The sequence below is a fragment of the Aplidium turbinatum genome, chromosome 14 (genome assembly GCF_918807975.1).
Source record: "Aplidium turbinatum chromosome 14, kaAplTurb1.1, whole genome shotgun sequence".
Lineage (NCBI taxonomy): Eukaryota > Metazoa > Chordata > Ascidiacea > Aplousobranchia > Polyclinidae > Aplidium > Aplidium turbinatum.
In genome coordinates this window covers 12,474,223-12,491,783 of record NC_137485.1, presented here as the reverse complement: position 1 = coordinate 12,491,783, position 17,561 = coordinate 12,474,223, and the positions used below count along the sequence as shown (strand labels likewise).

At 36.0% G+C, this 17,561-nt stretch overlaps 1 protein-coding gene across 1 annotated transcript; it reads right to left on the bottom strand.

The window, feature by feature from the left end:
- Positions 1-2,864: 2,864 nt before the first annotated feature.
- On the bottom strand, positions 2,865-10,650 carry LOC145782906 (muscarinic acetylcholine receptor M2-like). Its single transcript, XM_082594669.1, has 3 exons — positions 10,259-10,650; positions 8,634-8,927; positions 2,865-3,756 (listed from the first exon to the last, which is right to left on the bottom strand). The coding sequence occupies exons 1-3, from the start codon at positions 10,648-10,650 to the stop codon at positions 2,865-2,867; spliced, it is 1,578 nt and encodes a 525-aa protein (XP_082450795.1).
- Positions 10,651-17,561: the final 6,911 nt, after the last annotated feature.

Sequence of the window (17,561 nt, the reverse complement as noted above, 5' to 3'; positions counted from 1 at the left end):
GAAGTACTTTAGGTTTGAATTTTTAACGTAGTTTTCCATTCATTTGACAAAAGGTATGAAATTATATGCCACCAAATAATTGCATGTAGACATGCTGTGCTGCTCAATCATTTGACTTTGCTGTTGGTGGCGCCTTGGCCTTATATCATGAAGATGGCTATGCATAACGCCCAAAGAAATCTGAAATTTCTAGAGGTACCCAAAGGAAAATTGCAAAAAGGCCGTAAAACATAATTAAGTCCCCAGCCTGGCCTTCTCGGTTTAGCTGGTGACCTGTCAAGTGTAAACACCGTTTAATGACGATACTTTTGAAACTTCTTTCATGAAGGAACGCTACACACAACGCTTCAGCTTTGCAAAGGGAGTTTCCATTGTAGGCTTCATCGGAATTTTCTGACAATACAACGTGAAAGACTGAAATTAGATTACTGAAGAACGAGCAGCTGAAGGTATGATTCAATTTTAAGCTTTAATGTTTTTTCATTTCCAAACAAAATAGGCTATTTAAATTTTTTTTTTACTTTATTGATTTGTTTTTACTTATGCAGCAATAACAACATAATTTGGTCTCTGAAGATTTGCAGCAAAGAATATTATTTAATTTCTAGCCAAGAAACTCCACAATGATCTATTATTCTTCCTTGACGAATCCGGAGAAGGTCAAAAAATAATCTTAATTGCAATGTAAAAAAGTTCACCCACAAAAATATTTTTAAATTTAAACCAAGTCAAATTTCCCAAGTGCAATCTATTAAAAATATAGCTACTGTAGATAAAAACCTAAATTCAGCAACAGTCATAATAAGCAATTAGCCTAGGCTATACACTTTTAAATTGCTTTTTTAAGCGATCATAAAAAGTTTTGATGAAGCACAGAATGTTTTAAAAATAATATCAATGATATAGGGCTTAAACCACTACCAGTTTTACATTGGATTTAGCATACCATCTCTGTTCCACTTAACTTCTTTGGACCATTAAAATTTCTTTTCACTTTACGTAGAAGTCGACTATGCCTCCTATCAACTGAGTACGGTAGATTATTATAATGCTTGTCCTAGGGCTGAAAATGTATCTTTTTGTGTATCGGACCTTAAGCTACTCAAGCCTGGTTACCGATCATAGCGTTTTTGATTGTTAGGTTAGATCAGGGGTCACCAAATTACGGCTCGAGGACCAGAACCGGCCCGCAAACTGATTTCATTCGGTCCGCCAAGTGCTGCGGAAATAACAGCTGCTCTACAACTGTTAAGGAAAAAAGTTACTAAACTTTTTGTAAAAAACTGATGTTGCTGTTGAGCTACACACAACCTGCTAATGACTTTTCTGGGGCAGCCTAGGCCAAATTTGGAAAGATGTAATGTTTTTTCAAGAGCACGATGCCCTGTAGTGTATCACAGCAGGGGACAACTTTTCAAGCAACCTTTCGATTTTCATCGCAACTTTGCTACTTCACCGCTGACTTTGTTATTTACTGTGCTCTATTCAAGTCAATGGAGATTCTAAATAGTTGTACATCTTTTCGCAATTTGCATCCGGCCCGCAGCTGTTAATCTCGCAGCAATCCGGCCCTCAGAGAAAAACGTTTGGTGACCACTGGGCTAGATCATAACTAAACTGAAACAATCAAGATAGAAATCAAACAACGCTGGTTCAACTCCGGAAAGTGAGCTTGAGAAATGCATCTCAATTAAAGATATCAATTCAGCATCAACAAATAAATGGAATAATCTACAGTAGGCCTACCAATATTTCAACAACAAGTCGGAGGCTATCTGCAATCTGTCACGATCGGCGGATCGGCGACGGAGCTTGTGTTTGTATTTTAAAGCCTTTACAAGTAGGCTACTGTACACAAAACGACTACAACTAAGTTTTTAAACACAGGCTACTTTCTCAGTAGGACAAAAATTCTCACAACTACCAACCGAGTTTCCACTTGGTCGAAGTGTATAAAACTAAGCCAGTAGCGTTAATATGGGAATCCATGGGTACTTTTGGACTCGGGATGATTTCAGAGGCCCGCAGTGTTTCAAAAGGGCCCAAAAACTTGATAAACTAATATTGTTTAGATAAAGTGCCTTTTTTCTAAGAAGAGTCTTGATTTGGGGTCTGCGGTTCTCACTGGTGCCGGGCCCAAATTATCCCCTCAAAGGCTCTGAGGTAAGCCATTCTTTTTTAATTTACCATGTCATGTCAGTGGAAGAATATCTGGCGTTGAGTTGCATTGCTCATCACCATATATTAACTATTGACCCATATTGTCTTGATTTTACTATTTTTCCTTGAACTGACCGTAGCAAGCTATCCATCGAATGTTTTATTATTCCAGGAAAATTAGAATACAAATCATCTTTGTAATTTTGTGGAAACGGTTTTCTTGCTATTGATTTTTTTCGGCGATTACAACAAGAATAGAAAAATTTGAAATGCCAAAGATTAATGCCGGGATTAATGAGACATGAACATTGAACAAGCTTGTTTCAATAATATCAAAAGACACAAGAGGTCTTCGATCGTGTCAAAGATCATTTACATGCTGTTTTATGCATTGTTTTGACATTGTGGGAAAGTAGGCTACAGTAAAACTCGACAAATTTGCTAACAGCAAAAAAGTTGACATAAAATCAATGGCCGTTTCATTTAATGTCCTTTCGTGAATCCGTTTACTTTGGAACTACAAAAAGCTTCAAGAAATAACTTATGTTTCGGCAGAAGAAACTGCTGAATGCAAGAGAAAAGAAAAGTCTTTTAAATTGTTCCATATGTTTGTTCAAATAACACGGGTTCTCAACAAATTGAATAAGTTATATCAAAAACTTCAAATGTTTTGGTTAAATGCCAGCGATTTCATTGCACATTTTCTACACAGTTTCTTCGGAGACTTTTAGTATTGCGCGAGGCTTCGCAGTCAAAGCCTTGCGTCCTTGTCGTAAATCGTTTCGAATTTTTTTGGTCCACCAGGGTGTAGTTAGGATTGCCTCGAAAGTACGACGGAAATTTTCGTTGCAAAACCCATAGCAAAAAGGATTTGCTGTGCTGTTCAAGTAACAAAGCCAATAGCTTAAATTCCACACTACAGAGGGTATGGTGAGGTTAGGACAAAGTGCGGCAACCATAACAATCAAGCTATAAGGAAGCCATAACAAAATGAAGCATGTCAAGATAAACTTTAAAAGAAGTGTTATCTTTTGGTCTCTAATGGTCCGTAGTGACTTTCGCGCGCGGGTAATTTGTCGCGTCAAAGTTTGTTTTTCATTTTCTGAGTCTGTGCTGTAACTGATCGATTTGCTTTTCATCATGAAGCGATCGTGAACCGGCGCTTTGGGCGTGGAAGCTCGTAACGAAGCTGTGCCATGCGAACGAAGCAAGTTGGGTTTGTGCGCTGATGGACGGTCTGCCTTTATAATCCTATCTAACGTAGTCACATCATTTTCATGTCTTGATCGTTTCTGTGAAAAAATATGAGTCTTCACGGTGTCAATGTTTCCTGCACTCGACGTTGTTGATAATTTGGCCAAAGTATCCAACTTCTCGTTCTTTTCACTGAAACTTAGCAGCATTTCCTTTTTGACCACGATTTTCACTTTTTCCTTTACTATGACATTGTCGCTAACCTTTGTTGTTATTGCATTGCTGTTTGTTGAGGTCTTCGTGAGTAAAACATCGCTGCTGCAGGAAAAGCTTCTTTTTTTATTGCCAAATCCTCTACTGGCCATAGTGACAGAGGCATCTTGAATTATCGACCGTATTCCTCTGTAACAATAAACAAACATCCTCTTAGCTGGCTACGTCGGCAATAAGATCTAGGATATGGTAAGTAGCTTAAGTGATCATCGCTTGCTCATAAAAAGGATTTATAAATGCTTGCATGTCCAAGCATCCTCTAAACAAAAAAGAGGTTGATGTTAATTTAAAATCTTTCACGTGTAGCACAATCTTTTTTTCAAACTACACATTGTGTTTTATTTCACGTGTAATTCTTTCACGTGTAGCACAATCTTTTTTTCAAACTACACATTGTGTTTTATTTCACATGTAATTCTTTCACGTGTAGCACAATCTTTTTTTTAAACTACACATTGTGTTTTATTTCACGTGTAATTCTTTCACGTGTAGCACAATCTTTTTTTCAAACTACACATTGTGTTTTATTTCACGTGTAATTCTTTCACGTGTAGCACAATCTTTTTTTCAAACTACACATTGTGTTTTATTTCACGTGTAATTCTTTCACGTGTAGCACAATCTTTTTTTCAAACTACACATTGTGTTTTATTTCACGTGTAATTCTTTCACGTTTAGCACAATCTTTTTTTCAAACTACACATTGTGTTTTATTTAGGCTACTACTTTATTTCGGTTGGAAACAAACATAAATTTATGATTCAAAAGAGAACACTTCAGTCGTTCAATTTTCCCTAAATAAACTACCCACATTTAAAAACGTTCACACATTGCACACGGCTTTAACATCGATGCCATGCCTGCGATAGCAAAGTGTCACATAATTTTTAGGAACTAACTACAATCTTACTTTAAACAGCTGAACATAAATCGCCCTTGTAGGCTGGCTACTCGTGTAGAAAAGAACATAGGATGGTGATTAAAACATTATCTTGGCTGGAAGAATTAAATCTTTTGTTCCTATGCAAGTATGAGATTTATATGTAGCAATAGCTAATCTTTCAAGCCTCCGGATACGTTGACCGTCTAACTTACTCTAATGACATACTGGAAAATCAATTTTGGCAAAACTCATCGTCGGCGGTTCCAATCAGCGGATTAAGGTTGATAAAAAAGTTTGGCCGTGATGTAAGCTACTTAGTCGGCTTAATCATCGAAAAGACTATTGTTGGTGTGTTCAATACCAATTGTACGTTGGTCTCATTTGATTTTTATTGTTGTCAACTCGCCAGTGACGCAGCTAGAAAGGAAATTTTAGAAGGGTAAAAAACACTGTTGGGGGCGTAGGAGGCAAACATAAATCAAAATAAATTACAATGGTATTAAAACGTTGAAATAGTATTAAAGTAGTAGCTAATTATTTTTGTGAGGGGGCAGGGTACAGTTTTGAGGGGGCTATTGCCCTTCAAGCCTACCTCCGTAGCTAGGTCCTTGCAACTGGCCATACTATCCAACCGATAGCGTCATGTCGAAAACAAGAGAGAGTTGAAACATAAGACATGACAAGGCTGGTATTGGTTTGTTGCATAGGTTAGATAGCGCTAATGCTTTCTGCATTTTAGACTTCATCGTCATCTTAAAGATTGGCTTAAGTTACACTAAATGTGACTAAAATAGAGGAGTCTAATATATTGGCTTTTTAATGTCACTTTGTGTTAGATTATTTGTAATACAATCCAATAAAAGTCAAGCTTGGCACAATAACAGCCTGGTGGAGTGCTGGTGAAAACGCAAAGAGTAAACAGAAAATGCTGACTGCAACTTTGAGGTGTGCCATTGTGAGGCGTTGCGAGACAACACGTTCATCAATGAATTTGGTTTATCTTAGGCCTACTGAGAAAAGTCACATCGTAATAAATAAGACTAGACACGTTGTAAACAAGTCTTATCACTGGCACCGCCGGATTTGATCATAACGGTTTTGTATTTTACAGTAAGTCAAGCTTATTGCTATCGATATGATACATGATAGATTGAATTACTTTATGCTTATTTATTTCAAAGATCAAATGATGTATAAAAGCTCTAACCTCCAATCAATACAGGATTGTGACATAGGCCTACACTAGGCTACACCATAATGCGAATGCTGCAAAATACGCTTGCAGGTTATCTCAAAGGTCCTTCCCGTTGCTTTACTGAAGAGAGACCTGCTTCATATCACAACTTTTTAGTATTGAAATCTAGCCCCCTTTTTACATTCCAGAAACATTGCAATTCAGACCAGTGGGCCAGAAACAAAATTCTCATCGAGGAGTTTAATTTTCATTTTGTTGCATCACGGACGGCGCTAGTTAGCCTACTTCAATTAAGGCAAAAGCAAAAATAGAGCATGTGGATCAGCCTCCCAAACTGCACAACACATCATTCATCACTGCCCAATTTTCGGACCTCAAAATGGAAATGCCCATCTTACAGCGCTTGATAGCAGCACAGTCCAATGGCTGCAGTGCCTGGATGAAATAACGTGACTGCTATTTAATACGCAAGAAGAAGAAATAGAATCGGATAGTGCTTATTAGAAATAGATAAGCTTAGTCTGTATTACCTTTTTGGTTAACAAAATTTGCAATTTTGGTTTTAGAAGGGTCGAAAAATATGTAAGTTATATTGTATAGATATAATGTAGTCGTGCCTGTAGCACATTCCTAACCTATAGAGTGCTCTTACAACAACTGTTACAAAATGTTATCTAAATTCTTTCTAAATTACTTTTAAGTCATCATTAAACGCCAAGAAAACACTAAAAGCGCATGATAGCCTTTATTGTCACGAATTGTTTTTCCAAGATAGCGGACTTTTATTTTTATCATATTCGTTCTTCGCTGCAACAAACAACTTTTTTGCTTGGCCTATTCTACATTAGGGTGGCTCGTTTTTGAACTTTTTTTTAAAAATTCTCTCGGGGTAGTGGGGAAATGGTGCCAATGTGTGAGAAAATGTTCATGACAAAATTTGAGATTCGTAAAAAATTGTCTTCAGCCTCCTCATGGGGCCCAAAAATCGAAAAGTGGGGTCAAAAACACATTTTTTTTCAAAAATATTTTTAGTTTGGGTAGATACAAGATTGTTTAGATATATCTAATTAGCCTAAGAAAAAAAATTGGAGTCGTTTGAATTATTCCTTCAGCTTCTTCACAGCTTCTGAAAATTTCCATTTTGCTGAAAATTTCACATTTTTGTGGGTGGTTACATGATACACAATTGCGTTAGACATTTTGCCAGCTATAAAACGTCATTGTATTTTTCTTTATAGACCTGCCCTGAGCTGTTGCGTCATTTTTTAATAAAATTTGATAGGAAAAAGTGACGTCTTTTATTTGAATTTACGTCACTGACGAAGTTTGTAGTTATGTTACCACAAACAAAAATGCGAAATTTTCAGCTTAATCAAAATTTTTAGAAGTTGTGAGGAAGCTGAAAAAATAGTTCAAATGACTTTAGGTTATTTAGTTATATCTAAATGGTTTACCGCTGTGACCACTACCTTCTCTCGATACGCTGCTCTTTCCCGCTCGGATCAACCTCGCGTTGCTTTTAACTCATCGATAAACATGATTTCCTGATCAACTCGATGCAACCTCCAAAGTTTCATCCCACTATTCTATATTTTTCCTGGTAACGTAGCCTAGTCATATCTACGCTTCGATCGCTAGTCCCCCCGACCCATCTGGGCGAACCTGCCCCAACGTCTGGCCAGTGCACATCCGTGCTCGTTGGTTCAACGTCAACACTTTTTCGGTAGGTAAAGCATACAATATATTCCCACTTACCATCTTTTTTTTTTACACCAATTAATTGAGCCTTTGCTCCAGATTTTATATAATTTTCGTCTCCCACGAGTATTCAAATCGTCCTTGTAGCTAAGCATCTCTTCCTCGTGGGAGACCCCAAAGTTTATCCGGTCTGTCTACGGGCAGACCGGGTATAGGAGTTGAACGTACCTGTGTTACGGTCACGTGATGGAGACGTGGGCGCTGCCTGGCTTTATAAAACTTCTGTCGCCCGGCCCGTCGTGAGCTGACCTTTTTGCGTTTGCAGAAAGCAAAGCCCGTCTGCCTGGCCCGTTCCGCCATTCTAACTTTTGCGGACGAGTCGCACAAAATTCTCAATCCACACTTTCCTTCCACAGGTACCTAGACTCCCCAGCCTGGCCCCCGCGACCTAAGCTGGTGGACTTTCCTTCCGGGTGCATCGCCACCCCATAATCACGCCGCTCCCCGCCTCCACGGGACGTGGCAGGCCGGTTCTTTAAAGTCTCTGACCTGGCTATGTTTATTGTGTTCTTCTCGCCGTGTCAATTATTTTGTACTCGTGCGTCCGTTGATCGAAATAAAACAGTTCATCATCATATTGTATCTACCCAAACTAAAAAAATTTTTGAAAAAAATTGCGTTTTTGACCCCATTTTTCGATTTTTGGACCCCATGAGGAGGCTGAAAACAATTTTTTACGAATCTCAAATTTTGTCATGATTGTTTTCTCACTCATTGCCACCATTTCCCCACTACCCCAAGAGAATTTAAAAAAAAAGTTTAAAAACGAGCCACCCTATTCTACATCTTGGTCTTTCTAGCATTCATTGCGACAAAAAAATATAAATATCATGCAAAAGAGTACAAGATATTTTATACACAAAAGATACACTAAATCAGCGGTTCTTAACCTTTTGCCTTGTCTGCACCACCTTGAAATTATCAACCAGTTCTCGCACCCCCTCCCTCCCTAGGATTGGCTGAAAAGTAATAGTCGCCTACAGTTCGAAATTTTTGTTGAAACCTGGTAAACAACTTTCTTACGTCATACTATAACAAACCTTGATACTTTAGCATCTCCGCACCGCCTAAGCATAGGTCTCATACCCCTTAGTGGTGCGTGCACCCCTGGTAAAGTACCCCTGCACTAAACTATAAAATGTTCCCCTTTTGTCCACAGTGAATTCTTACCTTCGTCTTCGCTTTAGTTCATGAATGACTCGTCGGTAAAGAGCACACATAAGAAAAGCCGGGAAGTAAAAAGCGATGGCGATTGTGGCAACAGAAAGATATGGATTATGATTGATGAATGGAATATAGCAATGCCCTTCCGGAAGAGTTGCATTTTCGGATATAACATCCCAGAGGTTTATGGCCGGAACCCACATCAAGAAAGATGTCAACCATACGCCTGTAATTGCCAATGCTGCCTTTCTAGGTGTGCACCATCTCTTGTACTTTGTTGGTTTGGTTATGGCGATATACCTGCATTGTTATGCAAATATGTAAAGTGGGCAGTAAGCCTATGTAAATACAGAACAGCAGCCTATATATCAAAAATGACTATTTTATGTTTCAGGTGTATGTGGGGTTTACAGAAAACAAAGAATTTTAAAGTAGAAGTTCCACAAACCATCTGTGTTGGATAATAGGAACTAAAAACTGTCGAACAAGGTGTAATATTAGTGATTACAGATCAATCAAGTTCATTTTCAATATAACTCCACATTCATTTCAATGCACAAATAGCAGAAAATATAAATATTTTTTTAAATCAAATATGGTTATTACTATCTGAATCCTTAGCAGCCTGTTTTACCTACACGGATCATCAGAAGGTTCTTATTCAAATAGAATGTAGTTATAATATCATTTCTTATTCAAATAGATTCTATTTGAATAAGAACCTTCTGATGATCCGTGTAGGTGAAACAGGCTGTTAAGGATTCAGATAGAAACAACCATATTTGATTTAATTCGCTCTGCTTTGCTTTTTTGCTTAGCATTGAGCACTTTTTGTAATATTAATAGTTTTCATTGTTTTAAATATTTTTTTATGTATTTTATATAAGTTATCAACAATAACAATACAATACTAATCAAAATTATCACATCAATTGATCAGTTGATGGTAACCTTTATAAGTTCTGAAAGGAAACAATGCCATAAGTTTTTAACATTTTGATATGAGTTCATTTTTATATTTCTTTTTGAATGAATCAAACAACATTGTAATGTGCTTTGAGATGTTATTCCACAAGGCTTTTCCAGCAGATTTGAAACATTTTTTTTCCAGAATTGGAGTTTATTTGTTGAATATATATAGACTCATTTTTAGCACTTTTGACTGAGTAGGCTACACGTGCCTGTCGTTAGATTTGGTGAGCATGCTTTTTAAATGTATTAGTAATATATATTATGATAAATTTTAAACATTATTTTTCAAGTTCAAGTTTATAACTATCCTCTATCTTAAGTATATCAAGCAGTTTATATAAGTGGAATTTTTTTTATTGGTGGCTACTTACACTTAGCCATACATCACAGTGCATTGTTTTGTAGGGAGTTCAAAACTAAATTCTAATAAAACATGAGAACACAAATCGACTGGAGAAGCAATTTAGGCTTTAGAAAATTTCGATGAAGTGATTATATTCATTTTTTTTTTACTTTTGTCTATTTAGCCTAATAAAAGTGTTTATACTTTGTGTTGTGTAAAGTACCGTACAGACAAAAGAAAAGCAATAAAAAACTTTTAAATTATTAATTAAGTCGATAAAGCATTGCAGACAAGTAGGCTAAGCCCTACATCGTACCTGTCAACACAGATAACCAGCAAATTCATTACAGAAGCATTGCTGGCGGTGTAGTCCACGGATAGCCATGCTTTGCACATGTCTTGTCCTAGAGTCCACGACTGATGAACGTTGTATGTGGTGAAGACATTCATTGAAAAAGCTCCAATTGTGAGATCACTTAGGGCCAAACTCAATATCATGTAATTGCTGAAATTTCTCAGGCTTTGGTTGATGATGTAAGATAAAATCACCATGATGTTTCCAACCACCGTAACAAGGCTGCAAAGTCCAGCAAGTGTTGATATGACCAAAGCAATTTCTTGGCCGTGTTCAGTGTCATTTGGACTTTTGGTTTGATCAAACTGAGTGCTGAAGAATAACATCGACGCAAGGGTACTGTTGTTGGACATCATGAAGTTGACATGACCATTGAAAAACATCAAAAATATTTACTTTGTACATTAAAGTTTTATTGTAGATAAATTACCCATGAAATAGTAACAAGCAAAACTTTGGCAATCAATTCATTGATAAAATAGCAATCTTGCGAAAACGCAGCAGTATCAAAAGTCTTTTTAATCATGAAAATAATTAATAACATATGTCATTTGCTTTCAATAAAAATAGTCTACGTTTAACCTAAAAAGTCTGCAGCAAAGCATTTGAAAAAAACATAATCATCAAAACCATAAACTCGAATGTGGCCTACATTTGACAGTCGAAAGCTCGGAATTCAAATTAAAAATGCTGATTGAGTTTAGTTAATCATTGATTTGGAAAAGAAAATATATTTTGCATCTATTAAAACAGAAATACTCACAGTTTACTAACGAAAAAAAGGGTAGACTACTGGCAAAGGTAAAAATTATAACATATATTAAATGTCAAGTAATTAAGGGTAAACGTCGGCGACTGACGCGAAAATTTCGTATTCTGCTGAACACGAACTTAAAACTAATGGAAAAGCACGATACTTGTAAATAAAAAAGAAAACGAAAGACTCAAACTAATGTGTAATCTGGACTTGCAGATGCTTTGTAAATAGCCTATCTTCTACATAAATTAAAATCGACCCAGTTAGCAGTCTTGCACATCACAACAAACAATTGAAGTGTTTAAATGTAATTAGAATAATTAGTGAAAGTGGGTTATTTAGAAAATATTTTGTTTAATTTATTGGTATCCATTTCTTCTGCTTCTTATATTTTCTATTTAGTTTCCAGTTTACATTTAGGTCTACGTTTATTTCAGTATTGTCTTATTTTCATGCAGACTTTTTACAATTCAAATGCATTCACAGCAATCTTTTTGCAAGGTAGGTAACTTAACTTACCTTTCTATATCTACGGTCGGGCCTTTGAATCGTTCTAAAGCTGACTGTGTCTTTAGTGAGTAGTCTTAGAAATCCCGCAACCTGTTCCACTGTCCCATAGTAGGCTACTATAGCAGGCCAATTCTTAGGTAGAAAATAGATTTGTCTTACAATTTATGTTTATATAAAAAAAGTTTGTTTTTTGTTACTGGCACGTCGCAAGCAGTAGCTCCTCGTACCAGTCTTTTCTCTATGCTTTTTTTTTAATACGATAACGGTAAGAAAGGAAGCCAAAAATGCTTTCACAGCCTTTTTTATTGAATACTTTCTGACTTTGCTCTTTCTGTAAACTGTCATAGATAAAATTTTGTTGAAACTACGGAGTTTTTTTAACTCACCACAGACTGGTGTATGCCGCTCAGGGACGTATTAAGCAAGCATGTAGTAAAATTGATCACAAAAACTTCAAAACGTTTAATTGTTTTCTCTGCAAACTATTTAATATTTAATCATTTAATTTTTTTTATGCAAACAACAAACATAACATGATCGCTAAATTAAGAGTAACCTACTGCAACGAAACATTCAGAAAACTACATTTTTTACGATGTCTTTTGGTAAAACACCCTCACCGTCACGCGACTTCAAAAGTGTGAAGATTTGAACCTGACCTATCTGATACGAATGTGTTTAGTGTTTACTGGTTGTCTTGATACCTCCTGTAGCCAATGTGATGTTTCAGTAAAAGAACAGCAGCGCGTTCACTTCACAGAATTGTTGATCACTGGAGTATACAAGTAGGTCTAAACGGCTCGTAATGGCTAAAGATTGTGGATGGAAAGTTGTATGAGAATCAATAAAAGCAAAGAAAAGTAAATGACAGCTTCGAAAATTTAAAAAGAACTTTTTTCTGAGTATCCTTTAACTCATGTTTGAGTGCAAATGAGTTTATTGGCTGCAAAAAAGCTAATGTAGAGTAGATATTTCAAGAGATTTTATTTCAAATAAAAAAATTATTAATAGTTTTTTTTTTGTCGTATCCAGGCTTACACTTGGTGGTTGAAGATTTAGATTAAGTGGACGAGAAGGCAAGGAAGCCACTCTTCATGTCCAGGCATTCATTTAAGTTTCCTGCCAGAGACACAACCGCATGCTCTTGAGCGGTGTCGAACCGGCGCCCTTTCGATTGCCGTTACAGCGCTCTCACCACTCGGCTATGAAGCCGATTAATAGGTTAAATGCTTTAGGCTGGATTTCTTTAAATCAATATTAAAGTTTTGTTAATTCAACATTGCTTAACATGCCTATTGCTGAAGTACTTATACATAAAATATATATTTTTACTGCTAGTCTAGCTGGGACTAACAAAGAACTGCAAGCCTATGAGAATCGCTTTATTGTAAGCCGTGTGATATACTGTAATCAAGCGGTGTTGTATAATTAGTAATGTTTGACCAATGTTGAACTAGCCCCATAACCAGTTGCGGATCTACAAAATTATTTAAGAGGCGACAAAGTCCGAAGTAAAATGTGTGAAATGAAGTATAAGCTACGCTATATAATAAGTATACTAAGTAAAAAAGAAATCAGGGGTCTGGGGGGTTGCACTCAAACTTTTTGACATTTTTTGGACACTATTTGATTATTTTTTTAGATCCAAATTGCGTCTTCTTTAAGACGCACACTTTGTTTTTCACAATATTGCTCAATTTAAAGCAAGGTTTTTCTAGACGTTAAATTTAAAAAATGTTTGTTTAAAATAGAATATAAAAATTTAAAATTATTTCTTTAATGACAATTGAAACAACATCGATTAAATTTAATGAACAATGTTGCCCCTCTAATTATGCTTATAATTAAAAACCTAGGCTACATTTTGTAACTTTTATAAGCCATTTAGCGCAGAGTAAAAGTTTGTTAACACGTTTCTTTTTATCGTAACTTCATGCATTGTTTTCAACCTCAACCATAAAAACTTTCCTCGTTCGCCACTGATTCAAAGTTTTTTACCCTATAAGGTTTATGGCCTACATTAGCCAAATGGTTAATTGAATGTTCTTTGCGGCACTTTAGCGTCGTGAGTAGCCTACAGTATATGCAGCACGAACTGTAGGATACTTTAAACAAATAAGTCTTTCAAGCCCATTTGCCAAATTCAGGAAAATGAAGAATCCATAGCAGATTTGCGCATATGTTTTCATTTTGATCTGAGGTTTTTTGTATTATGCATATTGTGTAAGTTTGCAAATAACCCAAGTTAGAGAGGTATATATGGCCAAATTTTATTATAGATGCGTGCATTAGATGATGGGTGAAATTTTAAATTGTATAGACTAAAACTTGCCTAAAAAAGCTAAAGTTTCGTTTCAAGTTAATTATATAGTGCTTCTGGAGTGACCCCAGCACAATCAAATGAGTCACTCTACGCCACTAACTAGAGTACAAAAATATAGCTTTGCTTTCTACAATATCTACGCTACCGCACTTTGTTTGTAATGCAAAATGGTAGTTATTTCTTGAGTTACACCACAAAGCCTTGAAAGCAAATTAACACTTTACCATGAAATGAAACAGATACGAATTAAAACTGCCACACTTATTATAGGTACAAAAATAAGGACAAAAGTAAAAAAAAGAAAACAAGTTTGTTAAGTTGTTAAAATAAATTCTAAAGAGGTTCATAGTATTACTAACACTTCTACACTCTCAAAAGGAAAAAGTCTTATCAAAACAAAGAAAAGAACAAAATGGTTATCAATAAAAACATAACTATTTTATAGTATTTCCAACAGTTTTTATATGATCATCACCATGTCTAAAATACATGGACTTGCACAATTTAACAGGACATCAGTTGGAGCTCTGCTTCAATGAAAGGCACCGGCCGGTCAAGCAAAACAATTCTAAGACAGCCTAACTACCTCAAAAAAGGAAAAGTAGCCTATTCATAAGATAATAAAGGAAAGATTTTCAAGGTAATGAAATCTGGAATGGATGCAGAGTTATAACATCACAATAAAAAAACAAAAAATGCGCAGTGCTTTTTTCGATTCCCCATGAAAAAATTTCCAGCCTCTAAAAATGATTCTTGGCCAAGCTCCAAACGTAACTTACTTTACGGACCCTCCGATAATATGACCGTTGCTGCAAAATTGTGCGTTGATGATATTATTACTCTCAATTGTTCTCACTGCACTAAATAAAGGAAAACGCAAATAACCATTATCAAATATTTCTTATACTGAAGAACCAGAAAATACACCCAAACCTGCGAGAAGCAGAAAGTTGGCTGCCCATTTCCCGCTGAGCTGATCATAAAAACTGACATTGCTGAGTGACAAACAAACCTATTGTAAACTAATTAGACATGCACGTGACTTTCGGAACAAACAAGTTGCCAAACTCTATAATTAGATGCGCCTATTTCTGCAAGTTTCCAACTTCCTTATCAACCATCAGCGGTCGTCAACTAAATTACAACGGATGTTGGTCTGCAGCGGAAAGAAATCGATCAAAACTTGACAATGAAGTGACAGCAAGAATAAACAACAAAGAAAGCAAGCTACGCTTGCGGAAAGCAAGCTACGCTTACGCACTACACGTAATCCAAAAAAATACTCATTATATCAAAAACCTTTGGGCATAGATTCAACAGTTGCTTAACGCCAATGCCTTTAAGATGAGTAATTAGGCTATAGTCATAAATATTGTTTCTAAAGAGAGAGAGAAAGAAACCTCTTATTTTGTCTGTTTCGAAAAATAGTATACGGTACAAACATAAACCATTTTTACCATTTTATAGTTGTAATTTAGTCTCTATGGTTAAACATAATCCAATACAATTATATTCAACAACAGACAGGAAACAACAAAATACTATATCAGTCATCGAGTCAGCTGCTTCCTAAAGGAGATAAAGTTTTGCAAAAATGCAAAAACATTATGCGAGATGTTGTGAGTAAAATTGTTTTGTGAAAGCTAAAATGTTTCGCGTCTTCTTTAACAAATCAACAAAGAGAAAAAGTTTATTTTTATTGCTTAAATCAATAAAAATGATTAAAGCCTAAGAAATAAATTATTGATTACTTTTAACAATTCAAACGTTTCAGTAACGCATGAGTGACAATAAATTGATGTAAATGCCTTCACAAAACAGTAGCCTGAGCAACACAAACGGTCCTGTCAACAAGGTTCGTCAAGAATCAAAAGTTACTTAAAGGAAGCCATGCTAATGCCAAGCCTCTTACTGTTATTTTTATTTTAAACCTGCGGCATCATTTTTTCAAGAGAAGAAAAATACGAAAATTCCTACTACCCTTAGGCTGCTAAGTTGATTTTCTACATAAAAAGCTGCATTGTCCAAGTTGTCTCTGAAACAAAATGGATAAATGCAAACGATTAATAGCAAAAGAATACGCATTGTTTCCGAACCCTTTAGAAAAGTTTCGGGCACTAAAATCATCTTTGGCCTTGGCCCTATAATACTTCTTAATCCCCCTATCAGCGCTCCTGCCTATGTATCAATTTTTTCATTGTTTGCAGACTTTCACGCCTCCTACTGTGCATAAACTCTACAGAATTTGCATTTTATAACAACGCGGTTTGTGTTCTTTCCGATATGAAACGACTTTCAGAAAATTAGTCATGCTTAAGTTCACGGTTAAAAAAACATAAGCAAAGCTTAAACAAGTATTCCAGTTCATTTGTTAATTAGGCCACTGCTCAGCCGAATCGGTTAAGAATATTTAATTAAGCTTCCCTCGCATGTGCATTGTGCAGAACTTGTTTTCATTAGGCCTACTCACTGCCGATTCTACAGAGTGACAAGGCTATCTGTTGTTTTTGTCAGCCCTTCATGAAAAATTACATTTAGGTCTACAGGATTTGAATTTTTAGCTTCAACAACAGCACAATTAAACGACGCAGAGTTGACCAGTGTCACCAGTTTGATATAAATGGCATCCTATAAATCGCAACTTTTTGTGATATCCAGGCTTACGCCTGGGACTCGAAGACAAGTGGACTCGAAGGCAAGCCAATCTTCGTATCCACCTTCAGGTACGTCTTTAAATGTCTTACCAAAGACGCAGCCATGCTTTTGAGCGGTGTCAAACCGATGCCCCTTCGATTGCCGCATCAAGGCTCTCACCATTCGGCAATGCAGCCGACCTAAACGGAATTGAAGAACCTCTTCATGATTTTGTAACATTGCAAAACAAAGTTTACAGTTAAACTTTCCTTTGTAGCAACCAATTAGCTTGATAATTTAGGCTTAAATAAAGTTTTAAGATTTCTTTAAAAAAAGTAATTTGTTGTTTATTGTATAAAGCCCTATAAGACTTAAAATCTTTTTTAAAAGAATTATTTTTTTGTCCAAGCAAACTTATATCATTACCGACTGTTAAATCTAATACAATATTTTTCAGTTAGGCTAACTCTGTTGAAGAATAAAATTATTATGTTGATGAGCTCCAAAGCTTCCAAAAGAATGCAAATTTTTTCAAAAATTTATGGCAATCAAGCTTTGTGTATCTTTCTGTAACTTTAGCAGCTCGGGAAGACGCTAAAACTGTGCTATTTTTTATGATCACAATCTTTGTTTGGACGAAACTATGATGCCTTAATTTTTAACTAGAAAAGTTACTACTTTCCCATCAGCTGGTGACATTGAAACAATTCCCATCACATTGGCAACTTTGCTGGCTGAGCGTGATAGTCTGGATAGAGATACAACTGCCACGACCTGATGGAGCCAAAGCTAATATGCTTTTAAGTCAAAGGAAATGTTTTACCTTGTAACTGCCACGACTCCATGGAGCCAATATGCTTGTAACTCAAAGGGAATGTTTTATTTTGTATCCTTACATTGTATTATCAAGTTTTGTCGCATGCGCTTCTATTAGCAGTGATTATATTTTCTTTTGTTTAATTGAATTCCATAAATTATTCATAGACCCAGGTTTCGAACACCAGTCAGGCTTTCTTGAGTTACAAATAAGGGTTCATTGC

Coding starts and splice junctions, on each gene's coding strand:
- LOC145782906 (XM_082594669.1), bottom strand. CDS start 10,650: ATGTCCAACAACAGTACCCTTGCGTCGATGTTATTCTTCAGCACTCAG. Junction 8,928..10,258: donor CTGGTTATCTGTGTTGACAG/GTACGATGTAGG, acceptor ATAACAATGCAG/GTATATCGCCATAACCAAAC. Junction 3,757..8,633: donor GAACTAAAGCGAAGACGAAG/GTAAGAATTCAC, acceptor TTATTGTTACAG/AGGAATACGGTCGATAATTC.